A 27,709-nucleotide genomic window follows, 5' to 3' on the forward strand; every position below is an offset into this window, starting at 1 on the left:
TCTTCCACATAAGCTCAATGGAGCACATTATAATGATTTCATATAGGATACTCTACCTGTGCTGCTAGAACATGTGCCTTTACAAGTATGACACAACATGTGGTTCATGCATGATGGAGTTCCTGCACATTTCAGTCGAAGTGTTTGTACCCTTCTCAACAACAGAATCGGTGACCGATGGATTGGTAGAGGCGAACCAATTCCATGGCCTCCACAATCTCCTGACCTCAAACCCATTGACTTTCATTTATGGGGGCATTTGAAAGCTCTTGTCTATGCAACCCCGGTACCAAATGTAGAGACTCTTCGTGCTTGTATTGTGCATGACTGTGATACAATATGCCATTCTCCAGGGCTGCATCAGCGCATCAGGGATTCCATGCGACGGAGGGTGGATGCATTTATCCTCGCTAATGGAGGACATTTTGAACATTTCCTGTAACGAAGTGTTTGAAGTCACGCTGGTACATTCTGTTGCTGTGTGTTTCCATTCCATGATTAATGTAATTTGAAGAGAAATAATAAAATGAGCTCTAACATGGAAAGTAAGTGTTTCCGGACACATGTCCACATAACATATTTTCTTTCTTTGTGTGTGAGGAATGTTTCCTGAAAGTTTGGCCATACCTTCTAGTAAAACCCTGTATAAGGGACATTAAAAGAATCAAATGCTGACTTATCACTTTGAAGGATATGCAGATGTCATGTACTCGTCTGTGGCAGTGTTACCAGAGTTTTAAAGAGGCTTCATTTGGTATTTTGGGTCTTCACCTCTCCAAGGGACACCACCTGTTGTAGCACAGACCATGTCGGCAGAGAGGTGTGCATGCCCCCATAAAACTGAGGGCTATGCTGCCAGTAGTGTAGCTACTGGGAATCTCTCTTAAGCTGGGCATGTCTCAGCAGATGAATCTGACAGAGTATTGCAAAATGCTCATTCTCTCCCCACATTCTTTCAACAGTCCTTTTCCCATCTCCCAAGGTGTTCAACACAAGGTGTGATGTGAACTGGGTCAAGCAGTGTGTAGCACATTGGAAGATGTGTCGTGAACAGATCATCAAGGATACCAGGTGGCCTTCCCGAGTAATTAGCCTTACATCAATGAGGGAATCCACTGGTGTTGACCAAATGGAGGACACACAAATCTGCTCAAAAACTTAGAGCTTGATGATATCTCAAACACTCAAACATCAAGTGTTGATGGTAGTTGGTTCCACACCTGTATCAGGGGATAGAGCAGTCCAAGAAATGGAAAATATCACTGAGAAGTTGGACCAGATCAAGATCAAAGAATAGTTGGGGGCTTAGGGCCAGAAGCTTCTATAAGAACAGACAGAGAAAAGGAAGACAAAGAATGGCTTCCAAACAACAAATGGAGGGAATTAAGAGGTCTTGAACATAAGACCTTTAAGAGAAGGCTGTCCCAGAGTGAAGGGAGTAAACAGACCCCTGCCACTTCTAAGACAAGGATTAAGAGAACAAGAGAAGACTCTGTTAATCACGTTTTACAGGATAACTGGATTCAGCAAAAGCCAAGGCAGGAACCAGGGAAACAGATGCATAGTATATATAATCTCAGTTTTTAGAATGACAGTAAGCCAACAAGGATATCCACCTGTTAGCATCACTTCACAGCAGAAGGAGCTAGTTCAGATGGCTCTCACTAAAAAATTGGGGAAAGGAAAAAGACGAGGCTCCAAATTCAGGAGGGTCCGTAAGAACAAAAGTGCTCCAATCTTTGTGAGGAGAGTGAATCAGTAGATCGACTGAATGTCACAATGCCAAAGATACCTGTGTGGGATGAAGTGAAGCTGCTGGTCAACACAGCAGAGAAACTCCTCAATATTGTGAAGATACCAATCTGTGAGAAATCCCTGAAGGCAATAGGAGATCAGGACTTAAAACTATAACTATGATTCTCAAAGGTTGCTGTTGGAGTGATTAAAAACATCAAAAGCAACAATGGCTCTAAACCTACAGCACTGTAAGGGGGCATCTGCCATCTTAGAACGAGGCCTGAACAAGGAAATGGAGTTTGTGGTTGAGCCACAGGTGGAATTTGTTGTCATACAAACATACATGAAATTTATTGACCCCATATATGACTACCAAAGACTCTTTCTCAATTTCAGAATAGTTCAGCTGTGCAGTGTTCAACATTTTGGAAGCAAAGGCAAAGGGACACTCAGAACCATCCGATCTTCTGTGAAAAAACTGGCAGAATGTCATACTAGCTTGAATCCACCATCTGCACCAAAGACAGGCCCAGCATATATGGCATCAGACACAAAGCGATCACACAAATTTGACAACCTTCTAACACAGCTGACCTACATAACCACTTGGGGAATGAAACTGGCATAATATGTGCATAAACCACTGCCAACTGTTTACGATTAGTATGAACCAGTATGTTCATACCCACTTCGACTGTCATAAAACCTTAATACCTTTATGACAAAGGATTTGCCCCAGTTATTTAACACTGGGGCAATGAAACTGTACATTTTCCTGAAGCTGTAACAATAACATTGTCTGAATTATTAACACAGTGAGGAATATTTCAAATCAGTTTTTCTACATATTTTTGGAAAATGGCAAGTGTGTTTGCAACCCCAAATAGTAAGTGATTGTACCTGTCTTTACTGAAAGGGTTATTTAAAACTAGCAAATGATGTGAAGAACAATTAAGTGTCAGTTGGAGTGACTGCGGCTTCGTTTAAACCAATTTTTGAACAGTAGAGTTCCCCCGCCAGTTTAGTCAACAACTCCTCAGAAGGAGGCAGTGGATATAGATTTATGTTAGACTGGGAATTAACAATGGGCTTAAAATAAGTACTTATATGAAACAACTCATTTGGCATCACCCATTAGGACTATTGGAAACTATGGAGAAAATGCCTTAATCCTGAAGCTGTGTAAGTTCTGCCTGAACAAACTCACAAACCGCAAATGTACTTGCCACAATTTAGGTACTACAGAAGAATTCAGAGAAATATGAGCCATAAAGTTATGTTCACACCCTGAACGTTGGTTAAAAAACTGATACAAAGAGCACAAGGCATTTAGATCAGAAAAGGGCACTGCTATGTCAGACACTAAACTAACTTAGTACTCTATATTGAACCCAAAACTGGTAAAGGTGTCTAAACTGAAAATATTAGTATTAGTATTAGTAGTAGTAGTAGGTAAGATTACAAGAAGGGCAGGGCATATTCAACATGTGTGTTCTTTATCGCCAGTGACATTTCTCCAAGGAGAGGACTGGGCCTGAGGCAGAAACACAGGACCCAACACTGGACCAGTCACAGTGGAGGCAAACCGAGCAGGTGATGTATCCTCATTGATTAAAGTCACAGCAGTTGGTTTTCCATGGACTGGCTGAACAGCGACAACACAAATTGAGGTTTTCTCATGGCAGGGAAACAACCTGCTATATGGTCATGACTGTGTCGACCATAGTGCTGTCCTCATGTTATAACTGAGCAAGCAGCTGGTGGCCACTAGCCAAGTGACCATGTTTGCTGCAGGCACAGCAGTCTGTTCCATGATGCAGGCACCTGCTTCCAGTATGCCTGCTGCAGCAGCCAGGACAGGACTTTGAGTTTGATGTGACTGATGACAGCACCGAAGAGGAGGGTTTCTCTGACTCGTCTGATTAATTTTACTGTAATGATCATCTGACACTTAGGAGGAAGCAGAATGATTGACAAACTTTAGTATCTCACGAGATGCCGTTGATCCACTTTCTCCTCCCCTTCAGAGTGCTTTACCTTTTTGGTCTTTTTTGTCAGGCAGTGTATTTCATTCAAATATCAGAGTGTGGAGTGACATAAATTAAGAGATTATACTACCGTATATGGTAACTATACTCCATAGTCAACTTTTTCAATTATGAATTCCCAGTTTTCTTTCAAGCCTCTTATCTCACTTTAACTACAATATGATGGACACATCAATTATTTATGTTCCACTGCACTTAAATAACCAAGAATCACTAAACAAATGAAGTCCATAAATAAATAAATTCACATTTTGATTCCTATTTTCTCACACATTGCTTGTTATATGACAACAGTTGAATATGATAACCATATGTTAATATTCATATCTGGAAGTACCTTTAGGAGATCTTTTTCTGGTGCCTGTGGGAATTTTTCTGCAAGAGAGTCATGCAGCACTTTTGCTACATACAGCACACCATATGGTATCATATCGCGACAATTTGTGATGCGTTCCAGAAAAGCCAATGTCCAATGTCGCAGAGCAGAAACATTTTGCTCTAAGGAGCGTTTAACCTCCGGGTGATTCAAGGCCTGTTCAGGATTTACTGATGCTGGAAGCTCCCTGTCAACAAATATACAATTACATAATTGCTCCAGTTAGTAAGACAAGTTGCTGCATAACATAACCACATGAATATTAAACATAAAATTTGGAAAATGCTCTTCCCCCATTAACCACGAACCGTGCTGAGGTGGGGTGGATAGCTACACCATGCATGCAACGACAACAGAGGGCTATTTGTGAAGGGGCCAGGCAAAATTCCTGAAGAGATGCAGCACCCTTTTCAGTACTTGCAGCAGTAACAGTCTGGATGATTGACTGATCTACCCATATAATATTAGCCAACATCAGCTTCCTGTGTGTGTGTACTGCAAATGGCTTAAGAAAGGGGAAACTACAGCCATTATTTTTTCCCAGGAATATTAAGCTATACTGTATGGCTTAATGATGACGGCATCCTCTTAAATAAAACAATCCTTCATTCAAAAAAGAGGAGGGAAGGAAGATTAGAGTTTAATGTTCTATCAACAACGAGGTTGTTACAGATGGAGCACAAACTCAGTTTAGGAATGGTTGGGAAAAGGAAATCTGCCTTTTACTTTTAAAGGAACAAAAAATGGTTCAAATGGCTCTGAGCACTATGGGACTTAACATCTTAGGTCATTAGTCCCCCAGAACTTAGAACTACTTAAACCTAACTAACCTAAGGACATCACACACATCCATGCCCGAGGCAGGATTCGAACCTGCAACCGTAGCAGTCTCGCGGTTCCGGACTGAGCGCCTAGAACCGCGAGACCACCGCGGCCGGCTTTAGAGGAACCATTATGGCATTTGCCTTATGCTATTTGTGGAAATCATGGAAAACCAAAACGTGGATTGCCAGGAAGGGGATTTGAATCTCTGTACTCGCAAATGCGAGACCAGTGTGCTACCCACTATGTCACCTGAAAGAAAAAAAAGAAGAAAAACAACATTTCATTTACAGGTTTTGTAGATAGAGAGAAAGCTTTTGACAATGTTGACTACACTACACTCTTTGGAATTTTTGAGGTGGCAGGGATAAAATACAGGGCACAAAAAACTGTTTACAAGTTGCACAAAAAACAGACTACAGTTCCAATAACTGAAGGTCTTGAAAGGGAAGCAATGGTTGAGAAGGGAGTGGGAGAGGGTTGCCACCTATTCCCAATGTTATTCAATGCGTAAATCGAGTAAGCTATGAAGGAAAACAAAGAGAAATTTTGAAAGATAATTAAAGTCCAGTGAAGAAGAATAAAAATTCTGAGATTTTCCAAAAATAATGTAATTCTGTCACAGACAGCAAGGGCCTTGCAAGAGCAGTTGAACAGATGGGGTACTGTCTTCAAAAGAGATAAGACAATCATCAACAAAGTAAAACAAGAGCATTCAATTAAGTCAAATCAAATCAGGCAATTATGGAAGAATTAATTACAAAATGAGCCAAGCAGCAAAATAACTGAGAATGGCCAAAGTAGAGAGGATATAAAATGGAGACTGGAAATGGCAAGAAAAGCACGTCTGAAAAAGAGGAATTTGTTAACACTTAACATAGATTGAAGTGTTATGAACACTTTTCTGACTATTTGTCTGGAATGTACCTTTTATGGAAGTGAAACTGTAGTGCTTCAAGAATTTCGGGGTAAATTCTAGAAAAACTTGGCTCTCCACCATCTCGAACACCCAATATTTTAAGGACAAGAATAAGAGAGCCTTTTTACTGTGCCACACATGTCTATGTGTGCAGGAAGGACAGCTGTCATGACGAGCCAGGAGCTGTGTCAGACGAGCGGCCCTGACAAGTGGTTACAAGCAGCGCCTTGGAAGTTATATCAAATAGTCAAAGAGTGTTTGTATAATGTTCCATGGTTTGTGGTATCATGAGGATTGTTAGAAAGACAGATGAAGCATGCTATGTACAGAGACTCCTACTTCATGTCTTGGTTCTGCATGAGGTAGCACTTATGTAATTCTATGGGTGTTCTGTCAATTCTGACATTTATCTTGGAACCAGTTGGCTTGCTGGAGCTTGCACAGAATAATTGTTACTTTGGGGATGAGAGTTGAAAATATATTGTTGTTGAACTGCAAAGATTCTATGAGTACACAATTTATTTCAAGAATAGAGAGTCGATTAATAATATTCCCTTTACCCTGATACAGTCTTCGGAGGAGAATTAAACGCTGAGAGCGACGTAGCTGATGACCCAAAGAAGAGGATCGGCTGCATGCACAACATATGAGTCCACTGGAAGCGACATGTGAAGCGTACAACCCAACATAGCACTGTCTCCTTTCGCCCAAGAAAGCATCAGAACATGGTGACTGGGACAGGACGTGAAGAAAAAGGGAAATTGTAAGCCAAAAACAGGAAGAAGATATCTGAGTTGCCATAGCAACTGGGCATAACGAGACTGAGAAGCAGTTTCGAGTAATTGAGTTGTGTCTACTGAACCAACTGATGCCGACACAGGACACAGTAACCAGCCGATGACCAACAATTGTTTGAGGAGAGAGAGAGAGAGAGAGAGAGAGAGAGAGAGAGAGAGAGAGAGAGAGAGAGAGAGGAGGGGGGGGGGGGGGGGGGAGGAAACTGTTCAAAGACTATAGTACTGTAGCTAGTACATATAGAGGTGAAGTTGTTTTAAATGATCACTAAACTGAAAATCAATAGGGATATGGATAGCATTCAAAAAAACAGGGCAAACTTCAGAACCAGCCTTGGCTATGTCAGTGAGTAAGGAAGTGCCAGACTGGTTTGAGGCAGTGAACTTACTTAAAGCCCAGAGAGCAGATTCAGCAAATTTAAGAAAAGAACTAAGTGATCAAAATGCTTCTTTACGAAAGGAACTAAATGCTAAATTAGATGCTCAAAGAGCAGATTTAAATGCTCAAAATGCATCTTTAAGACAAGAACCAAGTCACCAAAGTCTTAAGTTAGATTCAGTAAATACACAACTGAACATCAAATCAGATGCTCAGAGTGAGGTTTTAAGGAGGCAAAGTGAAATCTTAAACAGTCAAGCAGCAAATATAGTTTTATTAAAGATTGAATTTGACTCTTAAAATAGTAAGATAGAAAATATGAAATTAGATTTAAAGAGTGAACTCACTAGTCCTTTGAATACTTATGTTAATCAACTATTCATTGACTTTATTTGCAGACAGAATGAAACTTTAAATATTCAAATGATGTATATAGATTTGTTGCCCGTCAAAGTAGACACACGAAGCAAAGAATCTAGTAATCGATGCAAAGGCGTAATTACTTTGGAGACTGAATATGACATTAAATATAATAATAAAAAACCCGATCTTAGTGAAATATTAACATTTTTTGTAAATGTATGTAATGTTAAATTTAATAATGTAAGACAATGTTTACATATGTCAAAAGAGGGCACAGATCGACCTAAGAAGTTAATATTGATTATTCAATCGAAAATTCCAGGTGTTGGTATACGAGCTGTTACTACATGAGCTGTAAGTTTGCGAATAAATAATGTAGAACAAAATTTCATAGAAAAAACAGTCAACTTTGACATTATAAATGTAAGTAGTCTGGTGGAACCATTTGAGCTAATTACAGATCGAGAAATTACTGAGAGTATAATCTTCGGAAATGTTGTGACTGTTGCTTTTCCAAACATAATGATGTCAGAGTTGAATGGAATGGACAGTGCCTTGAAAGGAGGATATAAGATGAACATCAACAAAAGCAAAACAAGGATAATGGAATGTAGTCGAATTAAATCGGTTGATGCTGAGGGAATTAGATTAGGAAATGAGACACTTAAAGTAGTAAAGGAGTTTTGCTATTTGGGGAGCAAAATAACTGATGATGGTCAAAGTAAAGAAGATATAAAATGTAGATTGGCAATGGCAAAGAAAGCGTTTCTGAAGAAGAGAAATTTGTTAACATAGAGTACAGATTTAAGTATCAGGAAGTTGTTTCTGAAAGTATTTGTATGGAGTGTAGCCATGTCTGGAAGTGAAACATGGATGATAAATAGTTTGGACAAGAAGAGAATAGAAGCTTTCGAAATGTGGTTCTGTAGAAGAATGCTGAAGATTAGATGAGTAGATCACATAACTAATGAGAAGGTATTGAATAGAATTGGGGAGAAGAGAAATTTGTGGCACAACTTGACGAGAAGAAGGGACCGGTTGGTAGGACATGTTCTGAGGCATCAAGGGATCACAAATTTAGCATTGGAGGGCAGCGTGGAGGGTAAATATCGTAGAGGAAGACCAAGAGATGAATACACTAACCAGATTCAGAAGAATGTAGGTCGCAGTAGGTACTGGGAGATGAAGAAACTTACACAGGATAGGGTAGCATAGAGAGCTGCATCAAACCAGTCTCAGAACTGAAGACTACTACTACTACTACTACTACTACTACTACTACTACTACTACAATACTAATGAGGTTATAGACGATTCGTGCAAGAAATTCAAACTTGTCCATGACAAAGTTGGAAACAGAATAACTTTACCTGATGATGTGTTACCTTGTAAAGTGGTGACTGTTTTTCTGTGGGGAGACCTTTGCTCAAAATTTAATGAGAATCACTGGTTTGGCACTTGCTCAAGACAGGTTAATATCAGATTCACGCAATCCAGGAGGAGTCACATCTATTCCCCAGGGATGTTAACATTCTGTGTTAACGGGCGGAGTGAAGACTTTCCCAAACTTCATTGTCTGTCAAAACAAAACAACACTAAAAGATGGTCTATCATGGATTAAAAACTGCCAAATTCCAATACAGTGGATGGACCCAAAACAAATCATACCATAGTGATCTATTGGTAAGAAGAGAATAAATGAAAGCAGTTAAGGCCTAATTAAACAGAAGCATGAATAAACAGTGATCTCTAAACATAAAATGGAATGAACAGAATAATATTCTGGTAGAAGGTATAATAAGATGGTACTATGTAAACATAGTGACTTTAAGAAGGAATGAACAGAATAGAATATTATATTTAGGAATAATATAATATGAGGTGACTAATGAAATAACTATCTTAGCTTAGTGTATAATTTTCTATTTTGATAGAACATTTATACCTTTTATGAAATGTGATGTAGATGTGAGGGTTTGTATCAATCTTGAAAGGGGTGGGTAGTGTAGGTAAAGACATGACCAACCCTACACGCACTACACCTTTCAGACGACCCTCGCATACAAGTGCCACTGATTCTTCACCATTTGCCATTCCATAGGTGTTGCTAAGATTTCTCTTTGGGGGCTTGAAAGGTGGAGGTGAGAATGTCCATGCTGTGGGAGGCACTTAACATCATCCGTCCTCCTCTGGCTTTTCACTCAAGTAGTGGTGAAGTAGGGATCCTGGGGAAGTGGGAGTGAGAACAGTTTTCCTGTCTTTAGGGCTATCTTCTTTTTCTCCTTCGATCTTAGCAAACATCTCTATTTTTTTCTTCCTTACTTCTCATCTGAGTGCCGGTCTATCTTTCCCCCTTCCCATATGCATATACTTCTATTGCTGAAGTCCTCCTCATTCTCCGTTGTTTCCTATAACCTTCAACTTATTTCAAATAAGTAGGCCAAAGAATCAGGCTGCACGAACCCACATCGACATATATACAAAATTACATGAACATGAAAATTATGGGCTAGAAACCTAAAGTGATGTCAGAACTGCCAAGGGTTGAAGCGGAATAAAGACATATGTACATCAGGGTAGATGCACATATCGTATAGTTGATATATGATGGCTCTGCATCATCCTTTTTTACCCGCTTCTATATATTTATACATAACTATAAGAACAGAGATGGTTCTATATAGCACAAGGAAGTGTGAAAAATGAAGGAGAGGAGAAACTAAGGAAGAACTAATGAGCATAAGCCAGGGAGGAACTAATAGTGATAATTATTTAGAAATATCGGTCAAATATTTGTTATGATTAAAGAAAGGTATGATACATTGAATTATAAATAAATATGAGGTCTGCTGAAAGTGTGGAAGTTGAAAAGCATTGGAGGACTCTAGGAGATCAAATAAGGTACCCAGAGGTAAGGGTGAAGTGTGAAGCAGAACTGAATTTTGACAGGTAATATTTAGTGACAGTATACATAAAGATGTAAACTAGGGCAATGAACCATGAGACCTACTCCCAGAGGATAAGGGGAATGCACCCAACTTTTATTGAATGAAGAAAAGGGTAGATAGGCAGACTAAAGAGAGGCTGACCTATACTGTGCTGGCAGGGGCACCAAGAAGGGGATTGACCTGTACCATAGAACATAGGAATAAGAAAGGGGCATACCTACCGAAATGGAAGGAGGTTGTGCATTTGTGAATCCATCGGAGCAACCTGGAAGGTAAGTATAGGTGACAGAAGTCACACAATTTTATAGAGATTATTCTGGTAAGTTTGGATTCTTTACATCGACAGCATTATTAGGAGTTATGAGTGTCAGAAAGAACACATTCATTTGTTTTTTCTCAAGAGTTTCCTCCATACTACAAGTTACAGTGGGAAATGAGACTGTTAAGTACTAAAGAAAAGATAGTTTAGAGAATTGTACTAAAGAATGAGGAAATCAAAAGTCTGTGCCACCTGGAGTTTGTGATTGGAAATTAAAAATATTGTCCGCACAATTCCTAGATGTAAAAGTACTGACTCCAACATTGGGTTAAAATGCTCAGATAGTTATCGTCGAAACGAACAAAAACAAGAAAAGGAAAATCTACATATTAAGTACACAAGGACTAAAAGAGATATTGTACATGGATTGAAATAAAAATTAGTGTTGTGATAGATATTAATGTACATGATGAATATGTGTAAAATATTGTGTGTTCGAGCTACGGGACGCGACATGTAGCGCTTCGAGAATTTTGGGGTAAATTCTAGAAACACTTGGCTCTCCACCGTCTAGAACACCCAATATTTTGATGACGAGGGTGAGAGAGCCTTTTTACTGTACCACACATATCTGTGTGTGCAGGAGCGACAGCTGTCATAAGAAGCCAGGAGCTGCATCAGACAAGCGGCCCTGACAAGTGGTTACCAGCAGCACCTTGGAATTTATATCAAAAAGTCAAAAAGTGTTTGTATAATGTTCCATGGTTTGTGGTGTCATGAGGATTGTTACAGAGACAGATGAAGTTTGTATTGCATAGAGACTCTTACTTCAGGTCTTGGCTCTATATGAGGAAGCATGTATGTAATTCTATGGGTGTTTTGTCAATTCTGACAGTTATTTTGGAACCAGTTGGCTTGCTGGAGCTTGTACAGAATAATTTTACTTTGGAGATGAGAGTTGAAAATATATTGTTGAACTGCAAAGGTTCTACGAGTACATGATTTATTTCAAGAATAGAGAGTTGGTTAATATTATTCCCTTTAACATGACACAGTCTTTGAAGAAGAATTAAACAGTGAGGGCGACATAGCTGATGACCCAAAGAGGAGGATCGGCTGCACGCACAACATATGAGTCAACTGGAAGAGACATGCGAGTCATGCAACCCAACACAGTACAATCTCTTGCCGTCCAAAAAAGCATCAGAAACCAGAACCCCACCGCCAACCTACCGGAGGTTGTTCAGGGATACCTTCCAAGAATTTTGGTAAAGGAGGTGTGAGGTCTCTGATGGCTCATTACAGAGTTATTCCACGTTGTTTGATTTCTTGCCCCAATCAACTTGGTATCCCTACTGCACTGAAAATGGTGCACAACAGTGCAAATGCCAATAGTATTACTATGGACAGGTTTACTGGTGAAGAACTGGCCAATATGAACCTCATGTATGGGCTAAATGAATGCAATGTATGAGCAACACAAGACTATGCTGCACTGTCCCCACAATGACAACAATAACATCACAGTACTTTTGCATCGGGCTCAGAATTGTTGCATTATGTTGGGAGTTTCAAGGTTCACTTATTGCATATTACACGTTTTCTTCACTGTTATGAAGCTACTTTCACAGAAACAAGAGTGACTGTAGAAACAAAATGAATAAATCATAATTATATTACTGCTCAGTAATGAGCTGCTGGAGATAGTGGGTCCCTTATATCAAAATACTCAGAAGGTATTCCTGAACATCTAAAACTTTGTCAATGAAGTCATGGTTCATCCTGTATAGAACTGGAATCTTGACTCTAGCACTTTTTTTTTTAGCTTCCTCTCCTCTCATTTAGCTTTCATGTTTTTCTTGAATCTACACTCCTGAGTGATTCAGCCTCCTCTCAGTACTTTATACAGTTTTTCCTGACCTTTGTTTCTTTAATTTGCGGCAATAAAATAATTCTGATTTGAAGTTGAATCTTGCATAATTTTAGATTCCAGTCAATCCTGCTGTACTTACCCTATTACATGTTTTAAAATAATGTAACTGACAAGAATTAAACCATTTGTTGCATCTGTTTTAAATTAAATTCATCTGGCATGACTCACCAAATAAACAAAATATTTAGAATTTTTCCACATATTATAATTAAAAGAAAATTGTGTGAAAAAATATTTGTCTCAACTACTGCAGTGAGTTATGCTATCACTACTAGAATTTCAAACATAGGTAAAAAAAATTAGTTTGTGCAGCACTACAGAACATGTATTGTAAGATGTGTTTCTTGGTTGGTTGACTTTCTCATAACAAAATGTCACAAGTAGATGAGACTGAAAGCAACCAAATAAACCAATAATTTCATTAATAATACTGACTAATTTACAAATAGACTTACGAAATCTGTCCTGATACAGTCTCTTGGTGATTGCGCCAGAATTTATATATATCAACAGGATTTGTGTCCATGGAAAGATTGTTGTTATTGATAACCTGAAATATAAATTGCTTTGCATACAATATTTCCAATACACTCAAACATTATCTAGTTTTGCAGTGTTCTACATGTTTTACATATATGCTTGACATATTTAGTAAAGAAATGAACAACATTTCAGTATTATCAAACTTGTTGGGAGTATATCCCTCTTTCTTATTTTCTGTTTCATTGATAAGAATAATAAACACTTTTATGACAATCAGTCAATAAATTATTTGCATCTGAAACAATATTTTTCCTAAAGAAAATGACAAATACACAACAGCCTACTTTCTCAAATGTCTTTGAAGATAAATGGAAGATAACAAGTATTAATGAGCGATAGCTCTGTTCAGGATCAATGGCAACATAAGTTTACGTACAAGCATAGGCAGCTCATAAACTGACTGCCAGACAGTTCAAAATGCTAACTTTTTTCTGTAATCAGTATAGGCCCAATGCAACAGACATCTGCCCAAATGTCCAGAGATGGAACACAGTGAAAATCACTGACCTCTCTTTACAGCAACACACTGCCTTACAGAAACTGTGTGTAATATTAATCAACTTTTTAACGTTACATGTAATGGTTAATACAAGGCGCTTCTGAAAAGTTTGGTGAATTGTCCCTATATATTGAAAGCTGCACAGGTTATGACGACATGCCTACGCATACTCATTGAGAGGAATGTCGAGAAGTTCCCCCTGTTGTGCAAATCACCAAAGCAAATTAGTTGTGCACATTGTGAACAGAGTAATGGAGTCAGTGAGGAACCTCACATGATTGCAAAATGGAGCAACATGTTAACACAACGTTTCGGAAAGCGGAGACTCACGAAATGTTTGTGGAAGTGTACAGTGTTCAAGCAATGAGTAAAAAGAGTGTGTGTGTGTGTGTGTGTGTGTGTGTGTGTGTGTGTGTGTGTGTGTGGGCGCGCGCGCACGTGTGTGCGTGTGTGTGAGTGGTTTAAACACTTTGGAGGCAGAAAGGAAGGTGCTGAGAATGAGTCACATTGGGCCAACAGTATGATCGGTAGCTGTCATTGAGAGTGATGTAGAAGAACTGAAGATAAGCAAAGACAGTGAAAGCATTATCATTCGTTAACATTTGAAAAGGCAGAAAATTTGTGCCCAGTCTGTGTTACACACACTGACAGGTGAACAAAAGCAAACTCAGCTGGAAATGTCTGGAGATTTCATTAACATTTATGACCGGAATCTGCAGCTTCTGAAACTATCATTACAAGAGATGCGACCTGGTACTACAAATATGATCCAGGGACCAAGCAACAGCCAACGACATAGTGTTCCTCATATTACCCACATTCCAAAAAAAGTTCACTGACAAAATCCAAGAATACAATAACTATAATGAACATAATGATGATGATAGGACTGATGACCTCAGAAGTTAAGTCCGATAGTGCTCAGAGGCATTTGACAATGATGAAGATGGCCTTTTTTGTCAGCAAGGGCTTGATCCACCATGGATTTCTACCGGATGGTCAAATTTCAGTGCAAAAGTTCTGAAACAGAGACTGCAAAGCATTCAATGGGTTCGGCCAGAACTGTACCAGAGTGGACAGAGGAATTTCTACACAACACCCACTTGCACACTGTGATCTATGTGCTCTACTTTGTCATACAATGCAAGGTGACTGTTCTTAAATACCTTCCTTATTCGCCAGATTTGGTGCTGACAGATATTAAATTAGCTCCGAAAGGACTGTTCTTCACATTCATCGTGGATCTCCAACAATGTGTGTCCATGGTGTTTTGAGCAATTACACAAGAAGTGTTTGATCACAGTCTCCAACAGGTTTATAACCAATGTCAGAATTGTGTTGTAGATAAAAGTGATTACGTTGAAGGTCAGGTATTTTATTTGTAACTTGTTTCCATTATTTTCTGTGAGCATTCATCAAACTTTGCAGATGCACATTGTATTTGTATCCTGTATGCATAAGCCACATAATGAATTAAACACATTCAAAATATATATGTACTACAGATATCTAATGTAAATGGAGGCAATTCAACAGAAGTTGATAGCATTGCAATTAATGAGATTTCATTTATCAATGATGGCCTGTAATTTGCTGCAACGTAGCATGCATAAAATACATGATGAACTTAAAGTAGCTACTCACCATATAGCGGAGATGCTGAGTCGCATATAGGCACAACAAAAAGACTGTTTCAGTTGCCTGAGGCCGCAGTCATGTGTGCGAGTTGCGTTGCATTGCATTGCATTACGTTTGCATGTGTGTGTCTACGTCTGCTGATGACGAAGGCCTTAATGGCTGAAAGCTTTATTTATCTGTGCCAGTCTTTTTGTTGTGCCTACCTGCGACTCAGCATCTCTGTCATATGGTGAGTAGCGACTTTCCTTTTCATAATATTGTTAGATTCCATCCCAGATTTTCCATTGTTTGATAATGAATTTAAAAGTTTTTACCTTCTCCACAAGTGGTCCAACCATTTCTTTGAGAGGATTCTGCCCCGAAACTTGACGTGCATAACTGACAACAAGGCTTAGAACCAATGGTTTATCTGTAACAACATCCATTGGACTGCTTATTTTGCTCCTGAAAAACAAAAATACAGAATGCTATAGGTCTTCTCTTCTCTCTATATATAATATGAAGTCACTTGCTTGTGTCTGTGTAAGCAGCCTTATTGCAGGAACTGGAATTGGGATTTTAATTCAGGTTTGGCTAGTAGATACAGTTATTCATGAGCAACTTTTTGTGTATAATTTATAAATATTTTGTACAAATCGTCTGAAATAAGATTAAACTGTGGAAACAATTGCCACCTAGCGAACAGCCACCACAGCTCAAAAGAGCAGGAGTGCCTTGAGAAAACAGTAAGCGGGATCTGATTCATATATGGTGTGTTGGTCTAGCTACAGAGCGTGTGGCTTGAAACTGAAAGGTTGTGGAATTGAATCCCAGCATTAATCTCTCAATGATGCAGAGATATGGATTTCAAAACATGAAGACAATTTCGGGCTGCCAATTTCTGCTTCCCTCAGATCAGCAACCACAACTTGCACTCTTAATTCACTGCAATGTCTCTGAACTATGGGTAGTGAGTTACTCAACTCTGATGTATCATAATAAATATGACCAATAACAAAAAGATAATGACTTTATCATCAGGTTGTTAAGTAAGTCTTACAATCTGAAGTAATATATTATTTCTAATAAATAGTTACACACACACACATATTAGAACAATTGATTAGCGAAAAACCACGTGAATACAAAAATGTGGTGTTTTATTTTTTATGCTGAAAAAACATCCTTAGCAATTTTGCTTTGTATATATATAGTACGTTCTTTCAGCAGTGCAGCAGATGACTCAACTTTCAGCTTTCTGCCTTCCTTGAGTCAAACCTAGATGTGGACACGATTCTTTGCATGGCACAGTGAATAAGTCTGCCATGAAGAGTCACGACAAAGAATTGCAGCAAAGTCTCGACGATGCATCCAGTGCACACTAAGCTTCAGGAGAGAAATGCTCTAACATGAACTAATCATATACATCATGCAGTTTTTTTCTTTTATTTGTGCCACCTATGATAGCCTCTGATACATAGTGGCTCACATACACAAAATTACACCCGTGATTCTCATACAATATTTACAATGGTTGCAAATATGTTTACATCCATGATGTTCTCTCGTCATTGCCACGAGATGCCACTCCAAACACAAATTCAATATGTGACCCAACATTCATGCCTCCCGTTTCCTGCCTTGTGCTGTTTACATCATGCAAGTTACATGAAAGTGATGATATTCAGTTACTTAATCCTGTTCTCTGAAATTTATTCATAACCCACTGCAGAGGACTATGAACAAAATACACTATGGCACACACGTTGTATGGTTGTAGACAGTTAATGCTACCTATGTGAAGCTGGGCCAGGTTGCAATAATATGTATAAGACTCAGAAAATAATACACTACATTTTTAGCAAAATATCTTTTAGATAGACACAACCACTCATGTTACCTTAAAGCGCATAAGATCTTCAATCGGCTCATGATTACATAGTGCTACTTCCTGATTGTTCACATTTTCACATATCATATTGTGATACTAACAATGTTATGGAGAAACACCAGCATGAATCTCTATAATGCAATTATACTGCACCAATTGTAGCTGCTGTAATATGTGAACAAACCAGACAAATCATGTTGTACAGATGATGATGAAAGAGAACCATTTACTATATGATGAAAAGAGAACTCTAATGTCCTATGTGAAAAGTGCACCTGAACACATGGCATTTCATTGGACTGTCCACATTGATACAATAATCTACCACAGTGTTGCAGCATTTCCTACAATGCTACCTACCAATTGCTGCAAACCACGTTTCCTCCTGTGTCACTGCACTATGCATGTGTTCATTACACACACATGGAAACTAAATCTTTCTCAAATAATTTTGAGAAAAGTATTCAGTTACAAAACTCTATAATTTCACATCTTATAGTCTCACATTGATACCTGACAAATAATTTATCTTTCCATTATTTTTCATATGTTAAATGCTTTTAATTTCAGTAACCAGTTTGTAGAGTTTGCATTAAAAAACATCTGGTTCATTTAAGTCACACACTGTTGCATAAAAAATGTGGCTAACGTATCAAAGTTACTTTTAAACTGTGATGGTACCTATCAGTTACAGCTTAGTGTAGTTGCTCTTAAACAGCATCTTGTACAAGCAAATCAGTTGCAACTATGCTTGGTATTGCTCACACCGTAGATACTTGGGCAACGCACAGCTCTGTTTTAAAAGAATAGCTCGACAGGGTTGAGCCATGCACTTCTACTTTCAAGCCCCACAGCTATTTTGCTGCAAATAGCAACCTTGTCTCTGAAGTCAAAAAGTCTATGCATTGACCAGAAATGCAAATTAATAAATTACACAGAAATATATAATGAATAATTTGATAACAAGGGTTCTATATGACCACTGGTATAGAACTTTTAAGTGTTACAGGGTTTAGGTTAGCGTCTCACTTTGGTAGATCAGAAATGGAGAAAGGAGGAGTTGCCACATTCATTAGGAACTGTCATAAATTTAAGAACATAGACATTCACAAATTTTGCCTAGAACAGCATATGGAAGCATGTGCAACAGAATTAGAATTTCACAAAAAAACCTTCATAATATTAAGTGTCTGTCGATCACCTGCAGATAAATTTAATCTGTTCATAAACCACCTTGAAGCTTGCCCATTTAGCAACCAAAAACAGAAATAGTGGTTGCTGGTGATTTCAATGTAGATTTCCTTAAAGACTCTCCCAATAAGAACTTATTTGAGTTAGTAACACTATCATTCAACTTAATTCCCACTGTAAAGTTCCCCACTACGGTAGCCAATTGCTGACAAACAGCCATTGATAATATCTTTATAAAAAAAGTCCAATGAACAAATTTATGTTACAAAACCAGTAGTCAAAGGCCTCTCAGACCATGACATGCAGTTCCTTCTGTTAAATGTTAATAATGAACATAATATTAAATCTGTTAAATCTGAGCTCAAGAGGGTAATCAATAAGCCAAAAATTGATTATTTTAGGATACTCTTCAAAGACATTTACTGGACTGATGTTTACAGTCCTCATGGCATGGCATGAATGAAAATTTTCTAGTAAAGATCTTACCTTATTTGAACACTGTTTACCCTTCAAAACTAACCAAGGTTAGAGCACAGTCTACAAAGAAGCCATGGATTACTCAAGGAATAGGGGTATCTTGGAAAACAAAAAGAAAACTACATCTGTCAATCCGAAACAGTTCCGATGTTGATGCTATAGAACATTACAAGAAATACTGCAAAATATTAAAGACTGTAATACGGATGTCAAAAGGAAAAGATAGTCATATCAGATAACAAAGTAAAGACAATATGGGATATAGTGAAGGAGGAGACTGGTAGAACCAGACATGAAGAGGGACAAATAGCATTAAGAGTAAATGATACATTGGGGACAGGTGTGTGTAGTGTTGCAGAACTTTTTAACAAACGTTTTATAACTGTTACTGAAAAGGTGGGGGTGTCAGGTTCTGTAGATGCTGCTATGGAATACCTCAGACCAGAAATTTCAAGCAACTTCCATAATATGAATCTGACCCTCACTACCCCAACAGAAATAATGTCCATCATAAAATCTTTAAAATCAAAAACATCTAGTGGATATGATGAAATATCAACAAAGAATGAGATTCTGAGCTAAGTAAAATATTAAGCTCTCTGTGTAATCAGTCATTTATCAGTGGAATATTTTCTGAATGGTTGAAATATGCTGAAGTTAAGCCACTGTTTAAGAAGGGAGATAAAGAAATTGCATCAAATTTCCGTCCAAATTCACTTTTGCCAGCATTTTCAAAAATTTTAGAAAAAGTAATGTACAATTGGCTGTATAACCATCTTATCTCAAATAACCTACTATCAGTCGCAGTTCGGATTTCTAAAGGGTTCTGATATTGAGAAGGCTATCTACACTTACAGTGAAAATGTGCTTAATTCATTAGATAAAAAATTGCAGGCAACTGGTATATTTTGTGATATGTCAAAGGCATTTGTCTGTGTAAAACATAATATCCTTTTAAGTAAATTAGAATATTGTGGTGTAACAGGAAATGCTGCAAAAATGGTTCAAACCTTATATCTCTGGCAGGAAACAAAGGGTGTTATTAGGAAAGAGACATGTATCAAGCTATCAGGCATCAACCGACTGGGAACTAATTACATGTGGGGTCCCACAAGGTTCCATTTTGGGACCCTTACCTTTTCTTGTGTATATCAATGACCTTTCATCAGTAACATTACCAGTTGCCAAGTTAGTTTTGTTTGCCGATGATACAAACATTGCAATAAATAGGAAATCAAGTGTAGTCTTAGAAAGATCAGCTAATAAAATATTTGTGGACATTAATCACTGTTTCTTAGCCAATTCTTTGTCACTGAACTTTGAACAAACACACTACATGCAGTTCACAACTTGTAAGGGGTTTCCCACGAGTATATGTCTAACATACGATGACAAGAAGATAGATGAAGTGGACAGTGTTAAATTCTTGGGATTACAGCTTGATAATAAATTCAACTGGGAGGAGCACACCACAGAACTGCTGAAGCCTCTTAACAAATCTATGTTTGCAATGCGAAATTTGTCAGACATAGGGGATATCAAAATGAAAAAGCTGGCATACTATGCTTACTTTCATTCCATAATGTCATACGGGATTATTTTTTGGGGTAATTCATCAAGCCAATCTAAAGTTTTCCGGGCACAAAAATGTGCAGTAAGAGTTATATGTGGTGTGAACTCAAGAACATCCTGCAGAAGCCTGTTTAGGGAACTAGGAATACTAACTACTGCTTCCCAATATATTTATTCCTTAATGAAAATTGTCATTAAAAATATATCACTTTCTCAAACCAACAGCTCAATTCATGGAATCAATACTAGAAATAAGAATAATCTTCACAAGGATTTAAAGTCACTTAGTCTTGTACAAAAAGGTGTGCATTACTCAGGAACACACATTTTCAATAACTTGCCAGCAGCCATAAAAAGTTTAACAACCAATGAAATTCAGTTTAAGGGAAGCCTAAAGGATTTATTGGTGGCCAACTCCTTCTACTCCATTGATGAATTTCTCAGTAAAACCAACTGTACAATATAACTTCTGCACAATTTCAGTGCAGTAGTGTTCATTGTAAATGTGTGTGTGTGTGTGTGTGTGTGTGTGTGTGTGTGTGTGTGTGTGTGTGTAAGTAAGTACAATCTAACTTCTGCACCATTTCAGTGCAGTAATGTGTTCATTGTAAATAAGTATTATAGTAGTTGTATTACATGTTTATTACCTTATAAATAAACAAAAAATTTTTTTATTTTAAGTTGAGTGCATTGGTATTTGTAAAATGACTTTCATATAGTGTTCATTAAAAAATGATGATCATTCCACTTGGGACCTGTGGAATGGTACATTAGCTTATTTGTTTTAGTTGTAAATATTTGTCACGTATTGTTGTTTTTCTGACATGTTCCACATCCTGGAGGACCTCCTCGCTACGGATCAATTGGAATGAAAGTAAATCTAATCTAATCTAATGTCCATAATTGATTTAAGTGATTGTGAATTATAACATTAATTCCAGAAAGCACATCTCAAAGTAACGGGAAGTGGTCCTACGAGATTCAATTAAAATGCAGACAGATAATACCTTGTCAAATGCAGAGAAGTTACATTGACAGTATTATGAGAATGGTAGCAAAGTCCCAAAACTAAATTGTTATAAAAGATATGCATGAACAAAGTCCATTTTGTCATCACAATATACGAAATATTCATCAGCTCAAAGCAGTTCAGGGTTCAACATGATGATTCACAAATTAACACATGTGATACAAAGAGCAGTAACTGATAGTCTTCATGCTCTCAGTTCAATTAATCAAGAGGAAATAGTTAGGATTCCTACTCTGGAGCACATTCAGACCTCTCGAAATATAAAGTCTCTTCAAAAGTTAAATTCTCATAGCAGCTGGGCACTGCCCAGAATTACACATGTTAACACAGTCAGATCACTCTTCTTCCAGCACTCAACACAAAGTGTTCAGATTTGCTCTTTTGAGCTCTTCACTCGAAAAGTCCAAGCCTCCGCTTGACTCCCATAGTGTTCCACTACTGACTGCTTTTCTATTGGCTGAAGACCATCTCCACCAAAATACAGCATCCTTATATGCTACAGACATTATTTGACTCATCTTGACCACTTTCAGAACTAAACTAATTAATTACAACAATATTTAAATGAAGAAATGTTATAATCATTCTGTCACACTCAGATAATTTGCAATAATTACAAATAAAGGTTTGTCCATAAATAAATAGGTCAGTATTCTTGCACAAGTGTGCTCATGATAAACGACAACAGACTGTCCTCATATATTGTTTAAAAAATTATACACTTTTAAAGTCATTCCTTATCAGGAGAAAAGGTCAGGCAGGAAATAGAATATGTGACATTTACCTTATCTCTTCTTGCAGAGCAGCAGCAAAAAGTCGAAGTAGTAGATAATCTTCTCGTGATCCTGAACCAAAATTGAAAATAGCAAGAACCACAGTGCGAAGAAATGCTGTTGTCTTTGAGCGTGGTAAGCAAGGTAATAAGCGAGCCAAGTAATGAGGTTCTGTTTGTAAAAGGTAAAATAGCTTTCGGTAATATTCTACAATATGCTGACCACTTCGGCTTAATTTTCCATCCATCACTTGACCAGCTGATGCAGCAGTGGCTCGTAGTCGTGAACCATGAGCTGCTACATCCTAGAAAACAGTGCCAATATTTGATACACAACTGAGAAAATTCCTACAGTTGTAAAATTTCAATAAGATAACAAGTCTCTAAAACAAAAAAAGTGCAAGTAAAAAAAAATTTCGGAGTGAGAGAGGGAGATGAGTACTGAATAGTTCAGGTATATGGTCGGAGACCTCTATGAGATGAGTGGAAAACATACTAAGGGGCTATTTCTCAATTCAGGACATATTACCAACTGCTTTCTGGATCTATCACACAATGAGAGCAAGTTGAGTTTTACATGAATCACACACTGTGTAAATTATGTTGATTTTAACAGAAAAGTGATTCATTCCATAATTATACTACATATTAATTTCAATATTTAATTCAATCAGTAAAGGTAACAACTCACTATATAGTCGAGATGCTGAATCGTCAATTGGCACATAAACGAGACTGAAAACACTGCTAGCTTTTGTTTAAAGTTGAGGCCAGGATGATTATGGGATCGAAGGATATGCTGCAACCTACACTAATCATTCCATAATGAGATTTTCACTCTGCAGTGGAATGTGCACTGATATGAAACTTCCTGGCAGATTAAAACTGTGTGCCCAACCGAGATTCGAACTCGGGACCTTTGCCTTTCGCGGGCAAGTGCTCTACCATCTGAGCTACCGAAGCACGACTCACGCCCAGTACTCACAGCATACTGGCAGAAGTAAAGCTGTGAGTACCGGGCGTGAGTCGTGCTTCGGTAGCTCAGATGGTAGAGCACTTGCCCGCGAAAGGCAAAGGTCCCGAGTTCGAGTCTTGGTCGGGCACACAGTTTTAATCTGCCAGGAAGTTTCATACACTAATCCTTGTCCCTCATCCACTTCCCCTCTTGCCCTGTAAGCCAAATTTCACTCATTGTGCCCTCAAGACCTCTTCTCTACTGTCTCCCTGTTTCTCTGTCCTATCTCCTCTTCTCAATCCATGCCTTCATGTCACTGTGTGCTGCACACAACTTCCTCTACGTGTGAGCAGGAGTTCATTGGTTTTTAATCTATGCACTTGCTACCTCCCCTTTCCAGCCACCAGCTACCCTTCCCTACTCCACCCTCCTACTTCACACCTTCTTTCTCCCTCCGATTAGTCTACATGACACAACACCTCACACCCTAGTCAATCTGCAGTGCCAGCACAATGTAGTCAGCTGGGCCAATGTCACCATACACATTGGTGAAAGTGCATACTGCTGCAATGAATGTAAAAATGTAATCTTAGGATTGAGTGTTCCATGTGTGATATTCATTCACATTATTTTCACACACAACTTTACTTCCCTGTTATTAAAAAACCCATTAGTTATTTATTTCCATGTTCTTTTGAATCATAATTGTGAGCTCTTTCTACGAAATGGAACGATTAAGTTATACAATTACAGTGCATATTCTGAGCAGAAAATATGGCAACATGCTGAACATTTACATAATTTCTTAAGTTTATTCTTTTCTTTTAAAGAAAACTTGCACATAGTGATTTATATTTAATCACATGCCGTGCTGGCAGAGGATGTGTGTGCCATGGACAGAAATAAGAGCTGATGTTGCCATTACATAAGAACTTAGCACCACAAGAAGTTTATCTTCATGTGTCAGTTAAAGACACTTCCAGTTCCTAGTGCACATTTTGAGAAGAGATTAGGATAATTTAGAAAAGACAATCTCCCAAGGCAAAACTGAAGGAAGAAGGCCACAAGGAAGAGTAACGAGCAGATGATTGGATCAAGTGAAGAAGATTTAAGGTCAACCTCTTCACACTATATTAAGAAGAACTGGAGATTACGGAGCATAAAGACATTTAGTCGAAGATTCAGTTACTTAAGAAATGATGTCACAACACTCACTTATGAGTAAACAAAGCCTTTGTCAAAAACAGACAGCAAACACCACAAAAACATGCAAATGCAGCTCACACACACACGACTACAGTCTCTGACAGCTGAAGACAGACTACGAACAGCTGCACATGATGGGAGAGGCAGCCGGGTGGGGGTAAGGAAGAGGCTGGGGCGAGAATGCAGTAGGATAGTAGGGAATGGGTGGGAGTTGTTTAAGTGCTGCTGCAGGAGGACACTGGGAGAGAGGGTAGGGCACCTAATGCAGTCGGGAGGCTAGACGGAAGGCGGGGGAGAGTTGGTGATTTGGTGGGGTGGGGTGGGATGGGGTGGGGTGGGGGGTGAGGGGGGCCACTAGTGGAAAAGGAGAGAAGTTAAAAGACTTGGTGTGTTGGTGGAATAGACAAATGGGAAAAGGATAGGAGCTAGGTGGGTAAGGGCAATGACTAATGAAAGTTGGGGTCCAGGAGGGTTATGGGAATGTAGGAAATATTGCATGGAGAGTTCCCAACTGTGCACTTCAGAAAAACCAGTGTTGGTGGGAAAGCTCCATGTGGCACAAGCTGTGAAGTAGTCAGTGAAATGAAAAATGTTTTGTTCGGCAGCATGCTCAGCAACAGATTGGTCCAGTTGTTTCTTTGCCACAGTTTTTCAGACGTACAGACAGACAGCTTGTAAGTTGTCATGTCCATGCAGAAGACAGCACAGTGGTTGCAGCTTAGCTTGTGAAACCAGCTATGTAATCTACATGTAGCCTCACCTTTGATGGGACAGGTGATGATGTGATTGGTCTACAGTAGGTGGTGGTGGGATAATGTACAGAAGAGGTCTCGCATCTCATTCTGTTATAGGGATCCCTGTAATAGATCTGGATGCAAGACCTGACCCATACATCCTCCCACCATCATGTACTCCAACCTGTTCACAAGGATCACCTATCCCATCAAAGGCAGGGCTATCTGAACCTAAACATGCTATCTTACAAGCTACACTTCAACCACTGTGCTGCATTCAATGTGGGCATGACAACCAACATGCTGTCTATCCAAGTGAATGGCCACCGAAAAACTGTGGCCAAAACAACTGGACCACTCTGTTGCTGAGTATGCTGCCAAACACATTCTTCACTTCAGTGACTGCTTCACAGCCTTTGCCATCCTTATCTTTCCAACCGACACAAGATTTTCTGAATTGCACATGTGGGAACTCTCCCTACAATACATCCATCATTCCAATAACCATCCTGGCATCAACCTTCATTAGTCATTGTCCTTATCCACCTAGCTGCTTCCCTGTTCCCATTCCAGGACTACACAGCCCTCGGTTCCATCAACACACACAGCCTTTTAACATCTTTACTTTTCCACTAGTCCCCCCCCCCCCCTCCCCAATCACCCTCTCCTACCCCTGCCATGCGTCTAACCTACTGACTGCACTAGATGTCCTACCCTCTCTTCATCTCATCCCTGCATGCTCCCGCAGCAGCACTTTACTGTCCCCCACCAATACCCTGCTATATCTCCCTCTCCTGTCATAGCCTCTTCCTTACCCCCACCCAGTTACCTCTCCCATCATACACTGCTATTTGCAGTCTGGCTACAGCTGTCAGAGACTGTAGTCACGTGTGTGTGACAGGTGATTCTTCCAATCAACACCACATGTTCTGAATTGCGTAGAGGGGAACACTCCCCACAACATATCCATCATTCTTTGGTCACAGCTTTCGCTGGTCTGCCCTCTCCTCCATCTCTACCCATTCCCAACTCCCACTCCGGCCTCTTGATGCTGCTCCTAAATATCAGCCATCCTGTCGCCACCACACCCCTGCACATTCCCACACTACAGCATCTTTCCCTACACCTACTCTGATATCCCTCCAGCTCCCCACTGCATGCCTCCTCAGTTGACGAAGGCCTTTTTGGCCTAAAGCTCACTTTCTGACAATATATTTCTTGTGCCTATCTGCGACTCATTGTCTCTGCTGTATGATGAGCACCATCTATCCTTTTCACAATACTATTTCAATTATTCTTTTTGCTTGATGTGTGCTACTTTTCCACAAATTTGGACTATTCTACTTTTCCACAAATTCTGACAATTCATCATCACATATTTTGATGTTTCTTCAAGTCATTGTCATAATTGTTGTTCCTTCACATATGTTTATTTCCCTTCTCATCTCTGTCATTTCACTGCACCTCATGTCGCTGATTTTACGGTGCTATACTTTTGTAATGGCTGAGCAAGTACTCTGGATTCATTCTCTTGGTTTCCAAGATTTTTTTTCTGTCAGAGTGATTTATGATTTGTTCATTCATCTTTCTGTTGGAAGGGATACATTTGAACTTAATATGCAGCAATCCTAGTTGATATTTGCTATTTTATTCAGACTTCTTGTCAATTATTACACAATTCCATCTTCGATACATCACACTATGACCTATTTGAAACCTTCCAATTGCTATATTCAGGGGTGTTTATTCACCTATCTGTAGACAATATAAGTTGTATTGACGTTGTCAACAGACAGATACATAAAAGTAAACAATTACACACATAAATAGATATAATTCTTGCCTTACTGAGTTACCCTTTTGGACACTACTTCACTCTTCTATTGAACGTACTGTAAAATGCCTCTTAATTGCAGTAGTTAATTTTTAGCTAATTGTCAACAACATTTACTCGTAGTTTCAGGTAATCCTTTATGGTATACAAACACTTTTCTAAGAAATTACTTTTTTGCAATGAAAAGAATCAATTATTAATAATATAATGTAAATGGACACACAAAAAATCCACTCACCAAGCGGTGTCAGGAGAAAACACACACACACACACACACACACACACACACACACACACACACACACACACACACACACACAAAAATGATTTAACTTTCACAAGCTTTTGGAGCCAGTGGCTCCTTCTTCTGGCAGAAGTCTGCTGTGACCTGGGGTTTTGGATGACTCAAACTGTACCCCTTTCCCTAAACCTCTTCAGTTCTTTTCCTTCACCTCTCTTCCCCTTCAACCTTACAAGTTTTCAGACTGTTTCTGACCATCCTGTATACAAATTTAGTCACCTAGTGTGAACATCCATACGTAAAGACACAAACACGATGACTGACATGTAAGTGTACCCATATCATTCCCTTGATACAAAAACAACCACAGTTTATTTAAACAGAAGAAAGCAGTTCTGACTGTGCTCGTATAAAGACGCTTATTGTAATAACAAAAAGTGGTACATGTGCTAAATAGGATGTAAGATGCACTGCGTATGAACCTTGCCGTTCATATTTACTCCAGTTCTTTATTCACTCCCAAAAATTTTGGTTCCATTTTTTCCAAGTTTCTCAGAAGATTTCGAATG

At 38.8% G+C, this 27,709-nt stretch overlaps 1 protein-coding gene across 3 annotated transcripts in view; it reads right to left on the reverse strand.

Moving 5' to 3' along the window:
* LOC126268335 (ras GTPase-activating-like protein IQGAP1) overlaps positions 1-27,709 on the reverse strand; it is a 345,429-nt gene that overhangs the window by 120,984 nt on the left and 196,736 nt on the right. For all 3 annotated transcript variants that reach the window (XM_049973901.1, XM_049973902.1, XM_049973903.1), the window contains 4 exons: positions 22,183-22,475; positions 15,573-15,702; positions 13,034-13,128; positions 4,123-4,348 (listed from right to left, as the gene is read on the reverse strand). In XM_049973901.1, the coding sequence (XP_049829858.1) occupies positions 4,123-4,348; positions 13,034-13,128; positions 15,573-15,702; positions 22,183-22,475 (744 nt within the window). The remainder of the gene's footprint in view (positions 1-4,122; positions 4,349-13,033; positions 13,129-15,572; positions 15,703-22,182; positions 22,476-27,709) is intronic.

This window comes from Schistocerca gregaria, chromosome 1 (genome assembly GCF_023897955.1).
Source record: "Schistocerca gregaria isolate iqSchGreg1 chromosome 1, iqSchGreg1.2, whole genome shotgun sequence".
Lineage (NCBI taxonomy): Eukaryota > Metazoa > Arthropoda > Insecta > Orthoptera > Acrididae > Schistocerca > Schistocerca gregaria.